This window comes from Danio rerio, chromosome 9 (assembly GCF_052040795.2).
Source record: "Danio rerio strain M-AB ecotype USA chromosome 9, GRCz13ab, whole genome shotgun sequence".
Classification (NCBI taxonomy): Eukaryota; Metazoa; Chordata; class Actinopteri; order Cypriniformes; family Danionidae; genus Danio; species Danio rerio.
The window spans coordinates 56348074-56372500 of NC_141029.1; the positions used below are offsets into that span (position 1 = coordinate 56348074).

Below are 24427 nucleotides of genomic sequence, written 5' to 3' on the forward strand. Positions count from 1 at the left end.
TGACAGCTAGGTGGTTTTAAAACTTGAGTTAATGCTTTATTTATTTCTGCATAAGTATTATTTTAACATTTTGCATAAGTAATGGAATTTTACAGTTTTAATTAACTATAAATTAATCCTCAATCTCCAACTCGCATATTTTAACTTGAAAGTTTCTGTTTTTAGATGTGCAAATATACTTTTTAATGTATTTTATAATCATAATTTTAGATGTTTTTATTGCTTCAAGAAGAGCTGGCCTAGGCAGTTTGCTCAAATAAAGTTAACTTAAATATAATTAAATTAAGTGATTCATTAAAAACCGGTTCAAGTGTATTTTTTATTAAGAAATTAAATTTTTTATAGTTTAAGTTTTACAAGCATTGAAGTAAGAAAATAACAAACATTTTCATGATTATCAAGATTAAATCATTAAAAGGCCAATTTATTTTTCATTTGGTTTTAATAAACTATTTCAATTAACCACATGATGAGATGTACAAAAATCAAATATTAAATTATATTTAAATATTCATGATTCATATTAATAATGAATGAATAACGTGCCACTGTATCTTCTGCACTCATGAATGGTTAATCATTAAGTTTACATCATTGTTAATTAATGTAAAGGTCATGAACAGTGATTCAGATGGCTGTAATACTGACGTCTATGCAGCGGTAGAGTTTGGAGAGGCACACGAGCGTCCGTCTGACAGTAGGATACCACATGCCATGAAGATCTGCTGGAGAAACAGAGCTCTGCAGCCGCGTGTCTGCAAGATAAATAACAAAATCAATTAATTAATTAAACAACAAATGAATGAATCAATCAAATGATCAATCAATCAACTAACCTATCAACCGACTGACCAATCAATCAACCAAACGATCAATCAATCAATTGACCGGCCAATCAATCTAGCAATATTTAAACCGCCTGACCAATCAAACACCCAGAGACTATGCAGCGCCACTGATGCAATGAGGAGATAGATCCCAAGGTTTCCATAATCCCGGACCAGGCCGTATCCTGAGCAGCTGCTATGGTGGTCTGTGAGTGGAAAGCATGAGACTGACTCCTGTGAGACTGCAGGGAAAGACGTGTCTTTGCTAACGTCCAGTGTTCTCCAGCCTCCGGCGCCAAGACTGCAGCCTTTTCACAAGACGTTTGGCTAGAAGAGAAATGGTCGTGCCCAACAGAGCCTGGTTTCTCTCGAGGTTTTTATCCTTCACTTTCGCCAATTGGTAAGTTTTTTCATCGCCACTGTTGCTGCGCATCGATACTTTTTTGCTCTCAGCAGTCAATATTAAACAACACTGAACTGAACTGAACTAACACTGTTTCAATTCACTAAAACTTTCTATGTGAAGCTGCTTCAACACAATCTACATTATAAAAGTGCTATAGAAATTAAGAAAATAAAATAAAACAGAGCTAAAAAAAAAAAATACCCTAACCTTATGACCCTTTTCCACTGAGTGGTAAGGTTCGGTACCAAACCGTACCACTTTTTCAGCACCCTTTCGAAAGGATCCCATACACAAGAAAGGGTACCAAAAGGCGGAGCTTGACGCGCAGCTGAATGCTATTGGTTTACAGAGATACGTCATTCGCTTACACAACAAGCCCAGTGGTGTAGCGCAAAATGCAGAGGCCCCCCTGCAAGGATCGCTGATGGGGCCCCATGATGAAGGGGGGGGGGGGGACGTCATACGTTAATTTGCATATCACTGACGTCATCACGTTCTACCGTTTCTGTTTAACAGCATATGGTTAATAAAAGGGTATTTATAATTGCACTACACTTTATATAAGCATGTTTATTTAACTAAATTTATTGCTGTTTGAATACAGTATGTCATTATAGATGTGTAGTGTATGTGCAGTAATCTCTCATATGTAATAAACTCAGACAAGTTCAGAAACTGTCACTAAAATATCTGTGATTGTGAACAAGAAAAGAATAAACGGTCCAATTAAATTGTTAAAATAAAGTAGAAGTAGATCGGTTTGACTGTACAAGGGAAATACCTTCACACTGCCTGTGCTAAATCATTTGTCGTCGGTACGCAGAGGGGTGATCTGCTCTCGGGCTGCAGGTGGGAGAGGCTGCTGTAGAGGACTGACTGGGCCGCCTGTCAGTGCTGTGAGGCGGGGGAGGGGCCGGCGGCATCACACGCAGCTCATTGAGAAGAGTAGGGACGGTACAGTATGGACAAATGACAGTCTAAAAAAAACTCCAATAACACACAAAAAAGTCGCTAGATTTGTCGCTAGGGGGGTCTGAAAAGTCGCTAAATCTAGTGACAAAGTCGCTAAGTTGGCAACATTGGCGGCAAGCAATCAGAATGAAGTAGTCCACCGCTTGAGAGGTGTTCAGAGAACACAGACCTGTGAACTTTGGTTCCGACCACAGTTGTTCCCAAGAGTTTATTGACGCAGGGCCCCCTAGTCACGCGGGCCCCCCCGCGGTGCGTGCCCTGCGGGCCCGTCAGCTACGCCACTGAACAAGCCAGAATGTAAAAGGACCCGCCATGTTTGAAATACACAGCGAGAGATTACAGCGGAATTATATATACACATAATAACGAGCCATGGTCAATCCAGGCTCAATCAAACCTTGTCGTCGTCTTGATAAACAGCCACAAAGCTATGGAGTAGAGCAGAATCTACCCTGTGCCTCGTAGTTTTTTTTACTAGAAGCCAAAACGTGTCAAACAATGTCAACGGAGGTTAATTTAATACTTTAAGACTCTTATCATATATTAAGACCTCATCGTCTTGACTCACATTTACCATATTCATTGTAAGACTGCACAACTAAATGGATGTAATTGTGCGCTGTTGTCAAGAAAAAGAAGGGCAAATTTGCAATCAGTCTTTCTTTTCTTTAAGTAAACACTCATGCCACATTTTATCACTTGACTCTTTATTTTAATCCCAAATGAAGAATTAAAAAGAAGCTGATATGAAGCAAATCAGTGTCTGTAAATGGACTTGAATCTATAATGCAGCAGTTAGTGAGCACAGAGATGACAACAAATCCAGCAGGATGCCATAAATGAACTACACCAAATCCCACTGCTCTCCTGCGCAATGATTAAACTCTCTTATTTAAAAAAAAAATCTCAAACCTCTTTGGACAAATACAGATTTATAATTAAAATATGGTAAAGCAGCATTTAAGACTTCTTTTTAAGGTCCTTTATTTTCTCTAAAAAGACTGATCATCTTTTAATACTTTTTAAGCTGCCACTTGACACCCTGAAAAATATATGCAATTCCCATATTACCGATGCTTGGAATAGACCTTTTAAAACTCCATGACATCCCAGAAATTCAATGACCCGTGAGAATCCTGAGGAGTTTGGTTGTAGTCAGATAGATGCACAGCTAAAGTAGTTCCGGCAGGTTTTTAGAGCGCATTACCGCTCTATATAACTCCGCTGACAGATTTGGGTGATTTCACAGCTACAACAGTCAGAAATCACATCAAAACACAACAGAAGGAGGAGGAGATGTGGAAGAAACTAGTGTGACACACAGGACACATTTGAGGAGGACAAAAACCTGACAAACAAACTCTCAAATGCAACATCTCAACAGTGGATTTAGTTGTAAACCTCAATGCACTCAATGCCAACAGTATCTGGATGCAGCCGTTATGATGCAAGCTGAGACTGCATCACTCAGCGATGCAATGTCAGACACAATGCACTTAATGTAGTGAGTGATGTCACTGTGACGGGTAGGGTTAGGTGAGCCCATTAAGAAGCATTGGATGCAGCTCAGATTGCACTGCAGCAGGTCTGCATCCAGACCCCTCTCCTCAATGCAACTGTTGAATTATAAGAAAATAATGCACATCTAATGAATGTTATGAACACTGTGCATTATTTTCTTATAATCCAATGGCCTCTACATGATCAGTTAATTGCAGAAGTGCAAACACCCACCCGAGCTGATGAGCTTCTTGTTCTCAGACTCCTCCAGCTGAACGTCAGAGAAGGAGTTGCTGGAGTTCAGCTTCATCTGCTCCTCTTTCAGACTCTGAGCGATTTTCTGCAACACACACAGCAATCAGAGTCATAACAGATACTAAAACTAAATGCAAGATTTCAAAAGATATGAAAACAAGAATATCTTCATAACTACATCCTTAAGCAAATAAAAATGTTGCATGTTTTATTATTACTAGAATTCTTCTATACCTAGTGTTACTACTGTGTTTTCAAATGCATCCACTTTAGGCAGCGTTTTCAATAAGAAATGTTTTCGTTTCCTAAAAATGGCATCTCGGTTTGGACGAAAGTCCAAGATCGAGAGGAAAAATATGTATTTTTAAACTAATGCATATTATGGGTGCTTACACACCTATGGCCCTATCATACACGCGGCGCAATGTGGCGCAAGACGGGACACAATGCTAGTTTCAGCTTGGCGCAAGAGTCATTTTGAGGCGTTGCGCCACGCTGTTTAAATAGCAAATGCATTGGCGCTCATATGTGCGCCCATAGGCATCCTGGTCTAAAAAGGAAGGCGTTCTGAGGCGCATTGTTGGCGCGTTGCTATTTTGAGAAACTATAATATATTTTTCAATAGACCAAAACTAACCCGGTCTAAACTCCAGCGCAGAGTTACGCCTCGCTTAGACACTGCTTAATACACACAAGAGAGCAATAGGCAAATATCTTTACATATAAAAAAATATATATATTAAGGATATATATAGGAAATAATGAGAATAGATATAGGATATAAATATAAATGATTAAAATATTACAAAACATATTATTTTCTAGCCTACATAAATTTAAACACTACTGCCTTCATGTCTTCTTCATCTTGGGGGCTTTTTCTGTTCATTCATAACAATTTACTTTTGTATAATGTTATTATTATTAGCAGTATTATTTATTATATCCATATTTATATTTGTTTTATTAAAAACAAGCTTAGATTTGCCCACCTGTCAGGTTTTAGACCATATGGGGCATGGCAGGTGTATTTGGATGTAACTCAGGTTTTTGAGCACATTTCGTTATTATTATTCATTTATTCGTTTGCTGGAAATTAGAACTGAATTTAGAAATTGTTTTGCAACATTACATATACATATATATACATATATACATACATACATACATACATATATACATATATATATATATATATACATATATATATATATATACATATATATACATATATATATATATATATATATATATACACATATATAATACATATATATATATATACACATATATAATACATATATATACATATATAAATTTAAAATGTCTATGCAACAAAATAGTTTTGCTTTTTGTTTTGTGTATGTATATATATATATATATATATATATATATATATATATATATATATTTACATATATACATATACATACACAAAACAAAAAGCAAAACTATTTTGTTGCATAGACATTTTAAATTTATATATAATTCAAATCACATAAATATATATATATATATATATATATATATATATATATATATATATATATATATATATATATATATATATATATATATATATATATATATATATATATATATGTAAACATAAAAAACATTTTCTCAAATATGTGCATGCGTGTGTGTATTGATGCCCAGCATTATTTATGTCATTTTACTATAAGTATAATATTTTCATGGTTTAAATGAAATCTTTCTATGAAAAATATTTTGGTGCATCACTAATGATGTTTACCCCACACTCTTGTGTTTGCATGCTTGCTTTCCTGATTTGAAATGCACTGCAGTGACTGATGCAAGAATCCAGTGTGCTGAGGATGAATATGTGCACACTTTAAAAACTGCAGCACCTCTGATATAATCATGAGGAGTTTGTGAAGCTCTGACCTCCATCATCTCCAGCTTGTCAGGGTAGGCCAAGTCTCCTGGAGCCGGTTTGTAGCCGATGATGTCGGTCTGGATGTAGATGTGCGTCCTGTAGACCAATCGCTCCTGAACGTCCTCCAGCATCTGCTTTACCACAGCATCAAACGCAGCCAGCTGAACCACTGAAACACACACACACACACACACACAGTGTACTTTACTCATGCATGTTACAGCTGGATCCCTAGAGATGCACTGAGATTTATTTTTAACTCTTTCCCTATTAGTATTTTTTTTGTGCCAGCCACTGGCAGCATTTTTTATGAAGTCTGTGTGAAGTGGAAGTAGCAGAGACTTTTATTTCAGTATACTGATGTACCTCCAATAGGCTATATGCACATCTAGTGTTTTTCAGTCAATGACGAACTTCTGGTGAGAGCTGTATGTGACTATTTTCAATTTCATAAGGCTCCTTTTCCAGCATTAATGTTATAATGTAAATAAAACGCATTCAGTAAAATAGACTTCAGCATTCATTTACTTGTTCACGTGTAAAAAGAGACGGAAAAATGTTTAAAGGGCCATGAAACCCCCTCGTTTCAGCAGGTGTTTTCACACCTCTACTTTGGAAAAAGTCAGAAAAGTGGGCGTGTCCAGCTCTGTTTAGGGGGGAGTGTCGGAGGAAGAAAAGTGGGATGGTGTGGGAGTGTCTATTTGGGCAGTCAAAATTCACACACACACATCCGAAACAGATGCCCGAGCCACCTCAGCTGACTACATTAATGATGCAATTACAAGTGAACGCTATGTGATGGCAGTATTGCACGCAATACAGTTAGAGCAACCAGTAGAATTAGAGCACACTCTCGGATATTAAAATGCACTCGACCGTTAATGACTGAATATGAGTCAGGCAAAAAATAAACAAAGATTGACTCTGATTGTCGTGTGTTTAAAGAAGAATGGACAACAAAATACTTTCACCAAGATCAGACAGAAAGTGGTATGTGGTTATGTGTTAAGAGGCGTCTCTTTTGAATGGTTTATTAACAGCCATGAGGGTTATACGCGCTGCTTATGTGCCCTGCGCGCCTCGCGTTTTAACCGCCTGCTGCGCCTCACATTTTGCCATAGCAGACTCCAGACTGACACCCTTGCGAGGAGAGGGGACCAGGCTTATAGTTCACACTAACACACTCATGATAACATGACCTGGAATAACAAAGACTAAGATTCTTCTTTAGCTTTATCTCATAGTTTAATGATTGATATGAGCATATTAATACAAGCTCAATCTCATTTGCTCAAATCAATCATTGTAAATCTAGATAAAACACACAAATCTTTGATTAAAGAACTTTTTAAAGTGGATGTATGCATGCAAAATATTCAAAGTTATTTTATGAAAGATTTGTGGTTTCATCAAGTTTAATGATGATTGATCTGTATATTCTAAAAGCGGTGCAAATTAGATTATTGTAAATTTGACTGAATAACGTCAGTAATTAAGAATTATTTTTTATGTGTTAATATGATATTTTTTCTATCAGACAATATATTTTCTATTTCCACTGTAAAAATTATTACATTATTATTATTATTATTATTATTATCATCATTAATATTTATATATTTTATAAGGGATTTTTTAATAGTTTAATGATGATTGAACTGTATATTCTAAAAGCGGTGCAAATTAGATTATTGTAAATTTGACTGAATAACATCAGTAATTATTAAGAATTACTTTAATGTGTTAATATGATTTTTTTTCTATCAGACAATATATTTTCTATTTCCACTGTACAAATTATTACATTATTATTATTATTATTATTATTATTATTATTATTAATATTTATATATTTTATAAGATATTATTTTATAGTTTAATGATGATTGATCTGTATATTCTAAAAGCGGTGAAAATTAGATTATTGCAAATTTGACTGAATAACGTCAGTAATTATTAAGAGTTATTTTTAATGTGTTAATATGATATTTTTTTCTATCAGACAATATATTTTCTATTTTCCACTGTAAAAATTATAACATTATTATTATTATTATTATTTATATATTTTATTAGGGATTATTTTATAGTTTTATGATGATTGATAGGGTAAATATAAATAGCAGTGCAACTAAATTTGACTTGTAAATTTGACTCATTAATAACTATTAAAAAACTGTTTTGTGTTAATGTGACATGTTTCTGTCCAATATTACATGTTTCATGCTTTCTGCCACTTTAAATAAAAGTTATTTTTTGAAGGATTTGACATGTGGCCCTTCACTTGGATTGATGTGGCCCTCAAAAAAATAATAATAATAAAATAAAAATCGATGCATGCTGTAGACATTAAAGAAACAGAAACAGCAATTTTAGCTTGGGTTAGCATAGATCATTAAATCAGATTAGATTATTAAGGTAAAGTTCAGGTAGGTAAGAGTTGTTTTACCATTGTTTTGGACGTGATCTTCAAGCATTTCGTTCTTCAAGATGCCGCAGAGCTCAGAAAGCGTCTCCAGATGAACTACATGGATGATCAGCGGCCGCAAAACATCATACAGAGACAGACAAAGCTTCTCCAGGAGCTCACTGCAACAAACATCACATTATCACTATACTGATGATGTTTTCAAGTGAAATTATAATAATGAAAAAAATAAAATGCCATATGAAACCGATTAATGAAGTTATTAATTATTAAATACTAGTAATAATTTAAAGAATACTACTACTAAACTACTACTACTAATAAAATAAAAGAATAAATTATATTAAAAAGTTAACATACACAGTGAAAAATAAATATGGTAATAAATACGTTAAAATATTAAAATAATTTAAACAGAAGATCACAAGGAGAATTTTGTTTTGTTTGTTTATTTCCACATCAGCAACTAATGGCTATTTCACAGAAAGATCATAATAGATGAAAAAAACATTTCATCAAAAATAACAACGACAACTAAATTTAATAAGAAATGATACAAACATAAATATAAAATAATTACAGAAATATACATTACAAATTTTTAAAAGAAGAATTAAAAATATAAAAAATAAACAACCACAAAAAGCTAAATGAAATAGATCAATAAAATATATACAGTTGAATTCAGAAAAATTAAACCCCCTTTGAATGTTTTTTTTAATATTTCCCAAATAATGTTTAACAGAGCAAGGAAATTTTCACAGTATGTCTGATAATATTTTTTCTTATAGAAAGTCTTATAGAAAGTCTTTATTACGGCTAGAATAAAAGCAGTTTTTAATTTTTTATAAACTTTAAGGTTAATTTTATTAGCCCATTAATATATATATATATATATATATATATATATATATATATATATATATATATATATATATATATATATATATATATATATATATATATAAATAAATAAATAAATAAATAAATAAATAAATAAATAAATAAATAAATAAATATATATATATATATATATATATATATATATATATATATATATATATATATATATATATATATATATATATAAATATAAATAAATATATATATATATATATATATATATATATATATATATATATATATATATATATATATATAAATAAATAATGTAAAATAAGATAATAAATGCATTAAACTATTAAAAAGAATTTAAAAAAAAAAAAGAATTTTGAACATAGAACAGAGAATTTTGTTTTGGTTGTTTATTTCCACAATTGCAAACTTATGGCTATTTTACAGCAAGATTGTTGTAGATTAAAAAAAAAAAACATTTCTTATTAATAGCTTAAGAAATTCAATAACTTCAAAATTCATTAAGACAGGATACAAAATAAAAAATAATAGACAGATGCAGACACAGAGATATATATATATTCGTATATTCATGTAATCAAATTCCATAAATAAGTTCATAGAGTTATTAGATAAAATAAAAATAAATAAATATTTTATTTAAATTAAGTTAAATTATTAAAATAAATAATTACAATTAGATTAATTAATTAACTTAATACATTTAATTAATTACTTTTAATTACATTACATACAAAATTAAATAAAATAAATAATTAAAGTTAAATTAAATTAAATTGAATAATTAAAATTAAATAAAATACTCACTCCAGTTTGGATGTGGGTTTGGAGAAGAACTCATTGTAAAGCTGATGCTCATCCTGACAGACGTGAACCATAAATGCACAGCCACTGCGCACCTGAAACCATCAGATCAGCATTACTAACCATTCAATTATTCATCACTCATATTAAAGTGAATGAAAGACAAAATTTCATCCTCATTTCCTCACAACATAGGTTGTTCTACACTTTTAGGAATTTCTTTGCTCTGAACACTAAAATATTATGAACAATTTAACCGAGAAACCATTGACATCCATAGCAGCAGCAAAAAAAAAAAAAAAACAATATTAGGGATGTCAATAGCTGTTTTTTCCAGCATTCTTCAGCATATCTTCCATTGTGTTCAACAGAAGAAAAACTCAAACAGTAAAGGGCGAGAAAACAATGGGGGGTATGGCGGTTTGTGCAGTTTGTGTGTGTGTGTGTGGGGGGGGGGGGGGTTATTTTATTTTCAAACAATCTATTTAAAAAAGAAGAAAATATTCAAGGGGGGGGGGGGGGGGGGTGCATAAATCTGACTTCAACTGCATATACAAACTACAAACATTCTCCCATCAAGTTTATTTTATTAACTTTTGCATTGGAGTACGCACATTTCCACCACAGATTTGTGCATATGAAGTGTTTATATATATATATATATATATATATATATATATATATATATATATATATATATATATATATATATATATGAGAGCCTGTAATGTTCCAGTAAATAATGACAAGTCTGACCAGAGCGCAGTGGTCTTTGTTGTTCTGGCTGGTGAGGTCTGTGATGGTGGAGTTTATACTGGGGCTGAGCAGAACTTCTCTCTGGTCCAGATAACACTGATGAATCTCTTCCAGCAGCTGATGATACCTGAAACACAGACAATAACAGCACATTTACAAACACAGCTGAAACTAACGCCCCCTTCACACAGGGCTTCAGCGCCAATGCTTGACTGAAGGCGTGTCTGAAGTTAGGGCTGAAGTGATCCGTCACAGAAGCGTCAGCCAATGAAATTCAGTCAGCAATAGGCCACTGTCTACCTGGTGTATTTGCATACAGCGATCTTATTGGCTGACGCTTATTGAGCTAGTCCCAACTTCTGCAGCGAGCAACGCCTCTGAAGCGGCGCCGACGGATCCACAATGCAGTTCGGCAACGCTTGACGTCCCCCATTCAAAGTGAATGGGAAGTGTTGACGCTGACGCCCCGTGTAAATGGGACGTAAAGGATAATCGAAACTGCTTGCATGCATTACAGTCTTTAAATATGGCCTCCAGAGAGTAACCTTGTGTGCTGTTGGGTCGTTTCATCCACTCGGGCTGATTTTGAGACTTAGGCCGTACTCACACTATGTACAGTTGCCTCCAACCGAGCCAAAGCAAGCTTGTCCCCACTCCCGTCTCCCCCGACGGCCCGCACTTTCATTACAATCGGGCCTGGGCAAGCTTACGTCATCGACGCTGCGCTGGTCGGAAGTGCTCTTGCTCAGCATAGTGGACATTTTTTTAGTTATATCGCTTGGCCGTTTGGGATGTGTCGACACGCAGTCAAATATTTCGCCGAACAGATCAGCCACTTTTGACGCTCACAAACAATCAGAAAGCCCTCGTGCAGCAGTTATTAGGAGGTTTGCTGAAGGTGCGCAGCTGTCGTGCAGTGAGGGGTTTGCGTATTTAATAAACTATGACAGTTTGCGTTCACTGTACAGTAAGAATGATTAATAAATCCATATCAAACAGTTCCTTAAAGTCACGTCACTCTTTCAGTTACGGGCTCAGGCGCCAAAGCCCAAGTGAACCAACCGATTCAGAGCAGTCACACTTCTCAAACTATCCGGGAAATGGGCCATTGCACGGTTCGGAGAGCATAATGCGAGTAGGCCCTTATTAACTCTGTGTTTCAGCATATGGGATGATTTTTGGTGAGAAATCTTATTTTTAAACGTATTTTTTTGAAAAATACTGTCATTTTTTATTGTTGTAAAGCACTTTAGTAATGATTGGTTGAAGCAAAGTGTTATATAAAAATATACAAAAGGTCATTGATTGATTGCAAAGGAAATAAATATCAAAATAAAAGTTAGTAGAAGAAAAAGAAAAGTTCTCCATCACTTACTCTGGGATTTTTTCAGACCGCTGCTCAACTTGCTCAATTAGCCTCTGAAAAAAAGTGATATTATATTATATTATATTATATTATATTATATTATATTATATTATATTATATTCAGTGCTGTCAAAACATTTATCACAACCAAAATAAAAGCTTATATTTACATAGCCTACACATGCATCCATACGTACATATAAATAACTTATATTTGTAAATTAAATATTTACATCTAATTCAAATCATATATAAATGCAAATATACATGCAAATATTTTGGTTTTGTATTTTATATGTTTTATTTATACACATTATGTTAAAACAAACTTTTATTTTGGATGCGATTATTCATTTGACAGCACTAAATCTATTATATTCAAACACAAGACTTACTCGAACTTTTGGTGCAGCTGCTCTGAATTTGACGTAGTACAGTGTGAAGGCATTGTCTGCATTGGGAGCGCCCAGCGGATCCTGCACAAGAGATAATAATCAATGAATAATCAATAAACGAGAGATTATGCAATCATCTGTGGTTTTTTAATTAACAAGTGCTGGAGAACGCACCCGTTTGCTGAGCTGACCCGTCAGGTTCTGCAGTGTGTTGACAGTGTGGCTCTTGATGAGTTGCATGGCTTTGGACAGACACTGCTTGAACTTGGTCAGATAGACTGGATAGTCTTTAAAATTGGGCTGAAAGAAAGCATTATAAATGAACATGACTGGTTTATGGGGAGAAAATGGCCCGCTAGCAGCTTTTTTATTATTATTAAATTCTATCAGTTTGTTTCAACCTACAGTTGAATTCTTGCCCTCCCGTGCAATATTAATTCTTTTAAAGATATTTCCCAAGTGCTGCTTAATGTAGAGAAGATTTTTTCAACATTTTTGAACATATTAGTTTTATGCCCAATCCCAATTCTACCCTTACCCTTACCCCAACCCCTTGTTTTGCGTATTCACATGAAGGGGTGTCCCAATTCTCTTCAGCTTGAAGGCGTAGGGCTAAGGGGATTGGGTAGGTAGCCCCTGAAACTGAGATTTTTCAGCATCACACTCAAAATCAAGGGGTACAAAACTTTCCCAGAATACACCAGCCACAATGGCAGCATACTGAAAAGAACAGCTTAAACCAGCCTAGGCTGCTTGGCTGGTTTTAGCTGGTTAACCAGGCTGATTTTAGAGGGCTTTTGGCCACTTCCATTTCCAGCCTGGTCTTAGCTGGTCAGGCTGGGAGATGACCAGATAAAACCAGCTTGACCAGCCTAGCCAGGCTGAGAGCCCAGCCAAAACCAGCTATGTCCAGCTTAAACCAGGCTGGTAAAGCTGGTTTTAGCTGGTCATTTTCCAGCCTGACTAGCTAAGACCAGGCTGGAAATGGCTGGAAACCAGTCTGAAAGTGGCCAAGACCCCTCTAAAACCAGCCTGGTTGACCAGCTAAAACAAACCAACCAGCCTAGGCTGGTTTAAGCTGTTTATTTCAGCAGGGACACAATCAGGAAATCTACAAATCAGTTTTTTTTTCATTATTATGATTTTTTTTACAAGAAACAAGCACATGTTCAAATATATTCATAACCGTGTCCGTGTTTCACCATCATGCTTTAAAAAATATTTAAAAAATGTTAAAATAAAAAACGCTAAATTTAGATTTTTAAATCTATAATCCATAATCATAACTCGTGTACAGCAGTCCCACAACATTCTGACACTCGAATACCCTGTCAGAAAAGTCTAGTGGCTGGGAATAAGCTTTCTACATTGTCTGCTATAATGTTAATGCTGTTTTTAACGCTGGTGTGTTTACATGGATGAATATCACCACTGTGTAAATACACAGTCAGGGCTCGAAATTAATCTTTTCGCTTGGTAGCACTAACTTTAAAAGTTTAGGTGCATCAGCCAAAATTTAGTCGCACGCACCAATTATATGCATCATTACTACAAGTTTTATACAAACATATTTATTACATTTGAAATCAACAGTAATCAAACTAACAAGCAAAAATAATATATATGCAAGCGTGAGGAAAATATGTCTCGACGAAATCCTGTTATCTCGAGAAAATACATTTTAGGGCTCGAAATTGCGACCAATTTGGTCGCATATGCGCCCGAAATTTTATCTATGCGACCTTAAAATATATTTGGGAGCATTTCTTTTTACTGGAAAATGATCACGGATTTTCATTTTTAACAGGAGAGCTTTTCGCATCTGGAAATGGTGAAATCCACATTTGCTGCTTGTCTCCTTTTAAAAAAGACGCAGCTCCAGTATCTGCTGATTGGCCTGTCTCTACAGATTTGGTAAGTGTGAGCGATCAGCGCCCTTTCTTTGTTCATTCAGAGGCATAAGTTATAGTTGGTATGGTCAGCAGTATTCTTTCAGTGTTTACAGACAGACCTTAGTCAAAATGATTTCCAAGTTACTTAGTTTACGTTAACATCACTACAATATTATGGACTGAAAGATCTGCTGTAAATGCTGCTCTCTGAGTGTAAACGTGAACACTGCAAGCAAACTATTGCCGACCGTCATGTTTAATTTTCACCGCATTGTGACAGGATTGTCTACACACACACACAGCTTTCTGACCTACCGAGTGCATCTGAGTTACCGAGAAATGCAGAGGTCCAAACAGAGCTAGACACACCCACTTTCCTGACGTTTTCCAAACTAGAGGTGTGAAAACACTGTGCTGAAATAGGGGGTTTCATGGCCCTTTAAAAAGTAAAAACAAAATCCTGTACTTAAATGTAAAGCATTAACATATAGTAGCCTATTCATCTGGGATTGTTGCTTGGACCTCACAAATGTAGGCTATATGTCATCACATTGATATACAAATCTTTTTTGATAATTTTTGAAATACATGTAGGATGTACAATATGACATATTTGATTAGAAGAAAGGAGGAAGCCCATGTAGCACTAGTGGTACAGGTACCACAGTTTGAGAACCACTGCATTAGATCATCCGATGAGAATACTGCAGCATTACTTACATGTGATGAAACATATTCTATGCATTCGTCTAATTTGGAGAGCATGGGGACGAATCCTTCACTGTTCACGGATAATGTTGGAGAGTTCAGTTTCTGTGGGAGGAGAGATTATTAAAATAAATCTGATAAGCATATGGCATGTGCATTATGCAAACAAAAGCATTACCGTGTTGATGTTTTCCAGCTCATTAAAATATGACAGTTTCTCTTGGATGCTCTCGGCCAGATCCACCAACTCTGACTGGAGAAAACACAGAGAGAAAAGACAAATTATTTATCAGATAAAAATATAAACATAATTTATTCCTTCTTAAAACGTCATTACACGCGCACAGAATATTACTATTCATTCACTTGTTTTCCCTTCGCTCAATCCTTTTATTTATCAGGAGTCACCACAGTGGAATGAACCGGCAACTATTCTAGCACATGTTTTACACAGCGTATGCCCTTTCAGCTGCAATCCAGTGCTAGGAAACAACCATACACACACATACTCATACATTACAAACAATTTAGTTCTTCAATTCCCCTAGAGCGCATACTTTGAGCTGTGGAGGAAACAAGAGCACCCGGAGGAAACCTACGCCAACACGGGGAGAACATGCAAACTCCACACAGAAAGCGCAGCCCGGACTCGAACCAGCGACTTTCTTGCTGTGAGGCCACAGTACTAACCACTGAGCCACCATGTCACCATTTTAATATCATTGCTATTACTACAAGTACAACAACAGCTAGCAACAACGTATGGAGTAATTAAGATTGGAGTCTTTTTACAGTAAAAGTGATGAAATATTATTACAAATTGTGAATGAATGGATACATGGTAACTTGTAATTTATTACTTTGGTTCAGAATTGTTAGCATTATTATTGTAGTGTAACATAATAATTCAAATATCATTGTAATGTGATGATTTGTAGCTTGTTTATTAAATAACAAACAATGTTGGAAACATTTTAAACGTATGTAACAAGTAAAATATTAGTAATTTTACTAATATAATTTTTTGTTAAACTGACATTGAGTCCATATAGACAATTTTAAGGAATGTAAACAAAAACAATGGTGCCAACGTATTTCCAGTTTTACATTTTTAATTCCGGTAGCTTCTAAGAATCCAAAAAGAACCACATATTGATAATTAGTGTTATGCTAGCTCTTTTAACATCAAGTTATGATCGAATTGCCTCTTGTCACAGTTATGAAATGGTTTGGTAACAAGCAGGAAATGTTCATGAGCCAATGACATGACCACATTGAAATGGTCTATTAGGATTCTTGGGTTTATAAAAAAAAAAAAAAAAAGCATTTATAAAGAGTTTTTCATAACATTTTATATGCATTTATTATCAAATTTTTATAAGTTTAATGTATCCCTGATGACTAAAAGTAAGTTTTTTTTTTCTTTTAAATTATAACATTAAACAGCACACCAGCTTTTTAACATTGATAATAATCAAATGTTTATTAATGATCAAATCATCTTATTAGAATGACTTTTAAAGGGTCGTGTGACTCTGAAAACTGGAGTGAATATACTGTTGTGTTTATATATAGAGTAAAATTAAATGCACAAAAATAAAGAATTTAATTAAATAGTTATAAAGTTGAGGGCAATATTTATTCTTTGTCAAATATTTTCCAAATGATGTTGATCAGATTCAGGAAATTTTCACAGTTTTTCCTCTAATATTTGTTCTTCTGGAGAAAGTCTTATTTGCTATATTTCGGCTAGAATAAAAGCAGGTTTTAATTGTTTTAAATCCATTTTAAGCTCAATATTATTAGCCCCCTTCAGCAATATTAGTTCCCCTTCGGGGGGAACTTCAGCACTATAAGTGGATTTGATTGTAAAATCCACGCATTGGGAGGTTCGGTTCAGAAGCTACTCGTCTGAAAGAGTATTGAACGGGCCAATTAAGAATGAATTGGCAGCGCAAGCCTGCGCAGGTGAGCGGCATAAGCAATCAACTGAGTATATAAGCTCACCTGGCGCAGCAGACGCTATCCTTTTCGCTTCAGAGACTTTCTGATCGAGTCGATGAGGGTTCCTCCTGCTGTGACCAGCGATTCTGAGCGAACGAGAGCATTCTCCCGGTCCAGAGTGTGTACACGCAGTGGCAGACGGTCGAGCTGGGTTTCTCCCTTGCCTGGCGTTCTTTGGGTCCGGTCCTCCAGAGCGGTGCGTATAAAGTTGCAAACTTCACAGAAAGAGCAACACAGTCGTGCAGCACGTCCTTATCAGGACGGCGCTCCGACTGTGCGTTTCTGGATGCGGTGGTTTCCTGTCCTCGGATGATGGGCGCGGGCACTGTGTTACATGTCTGGGGGTCCAGCATGTTAATGCGCTGCTCGCGGGCAGTTCATGTCGTCATTGCGATGCCATGACTGTTGCGCAAGATCGCGGTTAGCCTTTGCAAAAAGGCGAACCACCCCAGTTGTCCCCTGCTCTGCAGCGGGCACTCGGGCAGATCTGAGGGTTTCAGCGAGAGATAATCCGTCGCCCACGGGCCCGCGGACCTCCCGCTCCTCTAAGCGCTCCATCCAAGCTTCGGGTGGGGGAAGCGATCCGTCTAACAGATGGTAGCCCTTAAGCCCGATGACACCGGAGACCAGATGTCCACCGCGGCATCGGAGGGTGGGCTTTCATTGTCCGATGATGATCCAGACCCGCTCGCCCCCTTCGGGCTGGTGAGCGCTGTCACTACGGATCCTGAAACGGACATGTTAGCCGTGCTTTCCCGGGCTGCTTCGGCCGTGGGTTGGAGATGGTTTATCCCCCAGCTCCGCGGCCGGACCGACTAGAGGGGCGTTCCCTTCTTCCCGGAGGTGCACAGTAGGCTCACGCGGTCTTGTAAAGCACTTTTTTCTGCTCGTGCTGCGTGTTCCTCCACCCTAACCACTCTTGACGGTGAAACAGCCAGGGGGTATGTGGCAATTCCTCAGGTTGAGTGCGCGATGGCGGTAAATCCGCGCGGCGCCTCTTCTTGGCGGGTTCGCCTCGTCTCCCATCCAAAGCCTGTAAGTTATCTACCTCCCTCGGAGCTAGAGCTTACATAGCTGCGGGCCAGGCTGCTTCCGCCTTGCATGCGATAGCCACCTACCAGCGCTACCAAGCGCAGGTGCTGGCCGAGCTGCACGAGGGTGGGTCCAACCCAGGCTTATGAGCTTCGCACCGCCGCCGACTTAGCTCTTCGGACTACTGAGTCCGCTGCGTGTGCGTTGGGGAGGACGATGTCCACATTAGTGGTCCAGGAGCGCCACCCCTGGCTGATATGCGCAAAGTCGACAAAGTCCGCTTTCTTGACTTCCCCATATCCCCAGCCAGGTTCGGCGACACTGTCTGTGAATTCACCCAGGAATTCAAGGCGGTGAGAGAGCAGTTGGTGGGTGATGTCTTATCGGCGGTCCGTAGCCCGCTCCGCCCGCCGTGCCATTCATACCTGCTCCTCGCCGAAGGCGCCCGCCTACGAGAGCTGCTCCGCCCCCGCACATGCCTCCGGCGAAGCGAGCGCGTCGGGCACCTCGGAAGCAGGCAGCCCCCCTGCCCAGAACGCCGCTAAGTCCGGCAACGGACCGCGAAGCGCCCCTGGGACAGGCCATCTGGAGAAGAGGGAACTTGCTCTTTCCCCGCTGGAGGGCGGGGCCCCATTTCCAACGGCACTTTTTACTGCCATGAAAACATTATGAAAGGGCACTTTTCACTTCCCCAGATGTGACAGCCCGAAATCTGCCAGTCTGGGACGCTATGCTTTCTAGCTTGCAGATTCGGTGCGTTCGCCAGTGGCTCACGAGCGCTGGGAGGACGGTCTCCTTTCTCCCACCCCTCGAGCCTCCCCTCCGGAGCTCGGGTTTGGAGTGAGAGCAAATATCTCACCTCCAGCTTTTCCGTGGGACCCGCAAGCTTCCCGGATCAGCACACCCACTCCGCGCTGCCCCACTGCTGGTACGTCAGCGATTGTAGCGATGAGTCCATTAGCGAGAGCTCTGCCTGCCTGGTTAGCGCGGGCCAGCTCTTCGCGGTGGCTCATACGCACAATCAGACTCGGCTATGCGATTCAGTTCGCGAAACGGCCCCCCAAGTCACGGGTGTGTATTCACCAGGGTCAGCCCCCTGTCCGCCCCTGTCTTGCGAGAGGAGATTGCTGTCCTCCTGGCGAAGGATGCAATCGAGCCGCTCCCTCCAGCCGAGATGGAGATCGGGGTTTACAGCCCACGCTTCATCGTGCCCAAAAAGAGCGGTGGGTCACGGCCAATCCTAGATCTGCGCGTTTTGAACCGCTGCCTGCACAAGCTGCCGTTCAGAATGCTCACGCAGAAGCGCATCCTCAGGTGCGTTCGTCCTCTGGGTTGGTCTGCAGCTTTAGACCTGATGGACGCATATTTCCATGTTTCCACTCTTCCTCGCCACCGACAGTTTCTGCGGTTTGCGTTTGAAGGTCGAGCTTGGCAATACAAAGCCCTCCCCTTCGGGCTCTCTCTGTCTCCGCGGGTCCTCACCAAGCCCGCGGAGGGTGCCTCAGCGCCCCTTCGGCTCGCGGGCATCTGCATACTCAATTTCTTTACGACTGGCTGAATTGCCCTCTCTTTGATTATGCACAGAGTTGATTATGCACAGAGACAAAGTGCTCTGGCACTTCCACCTGTGGGGGTTTCAGGTCAACCGAGAAAAGAGCAAACTCGCCCCCGTGCAGAGGATCTCTTCTCTCGGGCTGGAGCTGGACTCGGTCACCATGGCAGCGCGCCTCTCCGGAGAGCGCGCTCAGCTGATGCTGTACTGTCTGAGAGAGCTCGACAGTAAAATAGTGGTCCCACTGAAACTATTTCAGAGGCTCCTGGGGCATATGGCATCCGCAGCCGCTTCATGCCGCTCGGATTATTCTATATGAGACCACTTCAGCACTGGCTTCACGATCGAGTCCCCAGACGCGCATGGCACGCGCGCGCACACCGAGTCTCTGTTACTGCGCTGTGTCGCCGCGCCCTCAGCCCTTGGAGCGACCCCTCGTTCCTACAGGCCTGGGTGTCTCTAGAACAGGCGTCCAGTCTTGTTGTTTCAGCAGACGCTTCCAACACGGGCTGGGGGGCTGTGCGTTGCGGGCATGCGGCTGCGGACCTGTGGAAAGGTACCCAGTTGCATTGGCATATCGCCTGGAGCTGTTGGCAGTGTTCCCCGCTCTCCACCGTTTTTTTCCGGTGTTGGAGCGGCAACACGTGCTGGTCAGGACGGACAGTACGGCGGCGGTGGCGTATATCAGCCGTATAGGGGGTATGCGCTCTCGCCGCATGTCTCAGCTCGCCCGCCGTCTGCTCCTCTGGAGTCATCCGCGGCTGAAATCGCTGCACGCCATTCATATTCAGGCAAGCTCAACCGTGCAGCCGATGCACTCTCACGGCAGCCTTGCGTCCTGGAGAATGGAGACTCCACCCCGAGTCTGTTCAGCTGATATGGGCGCGATTCGGGGAAGCCCAGATCGATCTGTTGCTTCCCCCGAGATCGCTCATTGCCAGTTGTTCTTTCCCTGACCGAGTGCTCTCGGCACGGATGCACTGGCTTACAGCTGGCCTCGGGGCACGCGCAATACGCGTTTCCCCCAGTGAGCCTGCTCGCGGAGTTACTGTGCATGGTCAGGGAGGACGAGGAACAGGTTGCTGGTTGCGCCCCTCTGGCTCAACCGGACCTGGATGTCAGAGCTCTCCCTCGCGATAGCCCTCCCCTGGCAGTCCCTTCGAGAGAGCACCTACTCTCTCAGGGACAGGGCACCACCTGGCACCCTCGCCGATCTTTGAAGAGATTTTTAGACGCGAGGAAGACTTAGGTAACCTCCGATTGCGGTGGCTAATACCGTCACTCGGGCTAGAGCCCCCTCCCCGAGCGCGCCTATGCCCTGACGTGAAGTCTATTCACTGAATGGTGTGTCTCTCGCTGAGAAGACCCCCGTAATTTGCCAGATCAGCGTTGTGCTTTCTTTACGCCGAGAGAAGTTGGAGAGCAGGCTGTCGCCCTCCACACTCAAGGTTACGTGGCTGCCATCTCCGCTCTCATAACGCGGTGGCTGGCAGCACCGTGGGAACGCATAACCTCATCATCCGGTTCCTCAGGGGCGTTAAGCGAATTAATCCACCCCGCCCCCTCTCATGCCCTCTTAGGATCTCGCCCTCGCTACACAAGCCGCGTCAGATCCCTTCGATCCTCGACTCAGTATATTTCTGTCCCTGAAGACAGCTCTGCTGGTCGCGTTGATATCGATTAGAGGGTCGGGGACCCGGAGGCATTTTTCGGTCAGTGACTCGTGCCTGTAATTGGGCTGGCTTCTCTCACGTATGAGACCCCGCCCGCGATATGTGCCCAAGGTTCCTACCACTCCGTTTTAATACGAGGTAGTGAGCCTGCAAGCGCTGCCCTCGGAGGAGGCAGACCCAGCCCTTATTTATTGTCCAGTTCGCGTTTTGCGTATTATCCGGACCGCACTCAGAGTTTAGATTATCTGAGCAGCTCTTCGTCTGTTATAGCGGTCGGCAGCAGGGAAGTGCCGTACCGAAATAAGTTCCCACTAGATTGTGGATGCCTTTCTTTCACTATCAGAGCCGAGATGAGCCGCGTCCCCCGAGAGCGCGTGCGCACTCCACTCGGAGCTTCGCATCCTCTCGAGCGCGCGCACGCGGCGCCCCTCTAACAGACATCTGTAGAGCTGCGGGCTGGGTGACACCCAACACATTTGCAAGGTTTTACAATCTGCGAGTGGAGCCGGTTTCCTCAAGGGTATTAGGTAACCCTTGGTGATTGAGGAAACAATTCGGTAGGGTGTTGAAACACGCTTGCTGCGCCATTTTCCCTAACACGGAGATACGTGCGCCTTTTTATCTGTCAGTAAAGTTCCCCATCAGGTGAGCCCTGCAGATTCCTCCGTGGCCCCCAGCACTGACTCAGCGGAGGAGTCACTTGCTGGCCCACTACGTTGTAGGTCTGCCCGCTGGTCAGCCCGCGTTTTGGGTAAAGGTGCCTGCTATGCGTGGTCCCCACTAGGCGATCCCATATGCTTATTCAGCCACGGTTAAGTCCCCCCCCCCTGGGCGGACCCGTGTCTTCCCTCCCCGCTAACCACTCTTTTGCTATGCGTACTCCCCCTTTTTAGGGCTAGTCCATATGTAAATTCTGCCATCTATCCCCCCTTGGGTAACGGATGGCCTCCGCAGCGTCCTCCCTATCGGGATTGCACGCTTCCCAACGTACTGTCGTATTTTCCTAGAATTATCTAGATGCTCACGACTTCCCAAAAAATATATATAAATCCGTAAAACTTCTGTTGAAGTAGGATAAATTAGGGCCAGGGACACGTTGGAGGACCGCGCCCCCCATGATGTGGGTGCGTCACGCTTGCTTGACTATCTCCTCATCGGGGGTGTTGGTAAGGTGCAGTCATTATGGCGCTTTCAATGGGCTCCCAATGCGTGGATTTTACAATCAAATCCACTTATAGTGCTGAAGTTCCCCCCGAAGGGGAACGTTCGAGGTTACTAAAGTAACCCTTCGTTCCCCGAGGAGGGGAACGGAAGCACTATACTCCGTCGCCATAATGACTGTCCCTTAGCTGTTGAAAGTCTCTTCAGCTTAAAAAGGATAGCGTCTGCTGCGCCAGGTGAGCTTATATACTCAGTTGATTGCTTATGCCGCTCACCTGCGCAGGCTTGCGCTGCCAATTCATTCTTAATTGGCCCGTTCAATACTCTTTCAGACGAGTAGCTTCTGAACCGAACCTCCCAATGCGTGGATTTTACAATCAAATCCACTTATAGTGCTTCCGTTCCCCTCCTCGGGGAACGAAGGGTTACTTTAGTAACCTCGAACGTTTTGGATAGTCTACAGACAAAACCACTGTTATACAATGACTTGCCTAATGACCCTAACTTTACCCTAATTACCCTAGTGAAGCCTTTAAAGAGCCCATATTATACATGAAAATTCATATTTCGGTTATATGGATCTCCAACAACATAATGATCTGCATGCAAGGTCAAAAAAAAGCTTCATGGTCTTAATATGCATTTACTTTTACCCAATTACCCAAGCGACTCCCATACGAACCATCCAGCGATTCATTTGTTCCCAAACCCCTCCTTAGTGCGAAGCTAATCTGCGCTGATTGGACCGATGACAGCCTGTTGCGATTGGTCGACAGCGTTCAGCACTAGACAAATGCCCAGCACAAGACAAATGCCCAGCACAAGACAAATGCCAGCGCAGTTTGTCAAGCCCCCGGCAGACGGGCCCGCGAGATAACCCCATGACGGTCATAGCCCCCGCACGGGAAGTATGAACCGCACTTAGCAGTGAAAATGAAACCGATAGCGTGCACATTATTTACTGAGCTTGATTTTCGTGACCGAGCTTTTCTCCCTTCTCAGTTGTAACTTAGATCATTTCTATTTGCAATTATTGCTGTGGCACCTCTTGCGTGAAGTGTTATATGTTCTCAGGGCTTACCTGTAAGATCCCATCCCCAGCCAGGGGCTTGTAGTGCTCACCAGCATGTAGCAGGCTGCCTTTGTGCCTAATAAACTGGCCTTATTTTGCCCACACCCCTGGTGTATTGTCTGCCCATTCTCACAAGTCTCTATTCACGCGTAAATAGCCGCGTAAACATTTGAGTTTACTCGCTTCATTCGCGCATCAAACCCTGCTTCATTCGCGTGTCAAATTCACTTCAGAACAGACGCGGATTCGCGTGATGGGCAGGGCTTCTGTCTGCCCGAAGACTCTAGCTTCATAGCTAAACGGCTAACATGGATTTTATGAAGAAAATAACAGTGTTTATGTGCTTTATGAAGACTGAAAAACAGCGTCGATACGTTTAGGGTCGTGTCTGAGTCCACTACATCCTTTCAGAGGTGCATCCAGCTCTGTCAGCTCATAAACAGAAACCTGGATGACGGCTGGAAGATTTCCCTCGTAACACCGACAACAGGTTCTACGTCACAATCACGCCCCCATAAGAGCAAGCTTCTGATTGGTTAACGCGGTGCGAATGTACGCTGAAGTTCAGATTTTCGAACTCGAGAGATTCGCGTGAAACGCTCGTTAAGCTCAATTCGCCCCGCGCCATTCGCACAATTTGCGTCATTCGCGCTCTATTCGCTCGTATCGCGCAGCAGGATGTCTTTTCGCGCGTTTGCATTGATCACTCGCGCTTGATGCGCGTTCCGCGTCTGGTGTGAACGCAGCATCATACACCAGTCTTTTCTGATCCTCCCTTTAACAAACGAATGAATCGCCCATTGTAAGCGTGTAGACTGCTGAATCAATTTTTTCCCCCTCACACTTCC

The 24427-nt window shown here is 40.9% G+C and overlaps 1 protein-coding gene across 1 annotated transcript in view; it reads right to left on the bottom strand.

Moving 5' to 3' along the window:
• cog3 (component of oligomeric golgi complex 3) overlaps positions 1-24427 on the bottom strand; it is a 53631-nt gene that overhangs the window by 15687 nt on the left and 13517 nt on the right. Inside the window, 11 exon segments of the mRNA NM_001144040.3 lie at positions 649-755; positions 3940-4045; positions 5869-6029; positions 8310-8449; positions 9972-10063; positions 10725-10851; positions 12100-12143; positions 12486-12566; positions 12660-12785; positions 15098-15190; positions 15264-15338. Of these exon segments, the coding sequence (NP_001137512.2) occupies positions 649-755; positions 3940-4045; positions 5869-6029; positions 8310-8449; positions 9972-10063; positions 10725-10851; positions 12100-12143; positions 12486-12566; positions 12660-12785; positions 15098-15190; positions 15264-15338 (1152 nt within the window).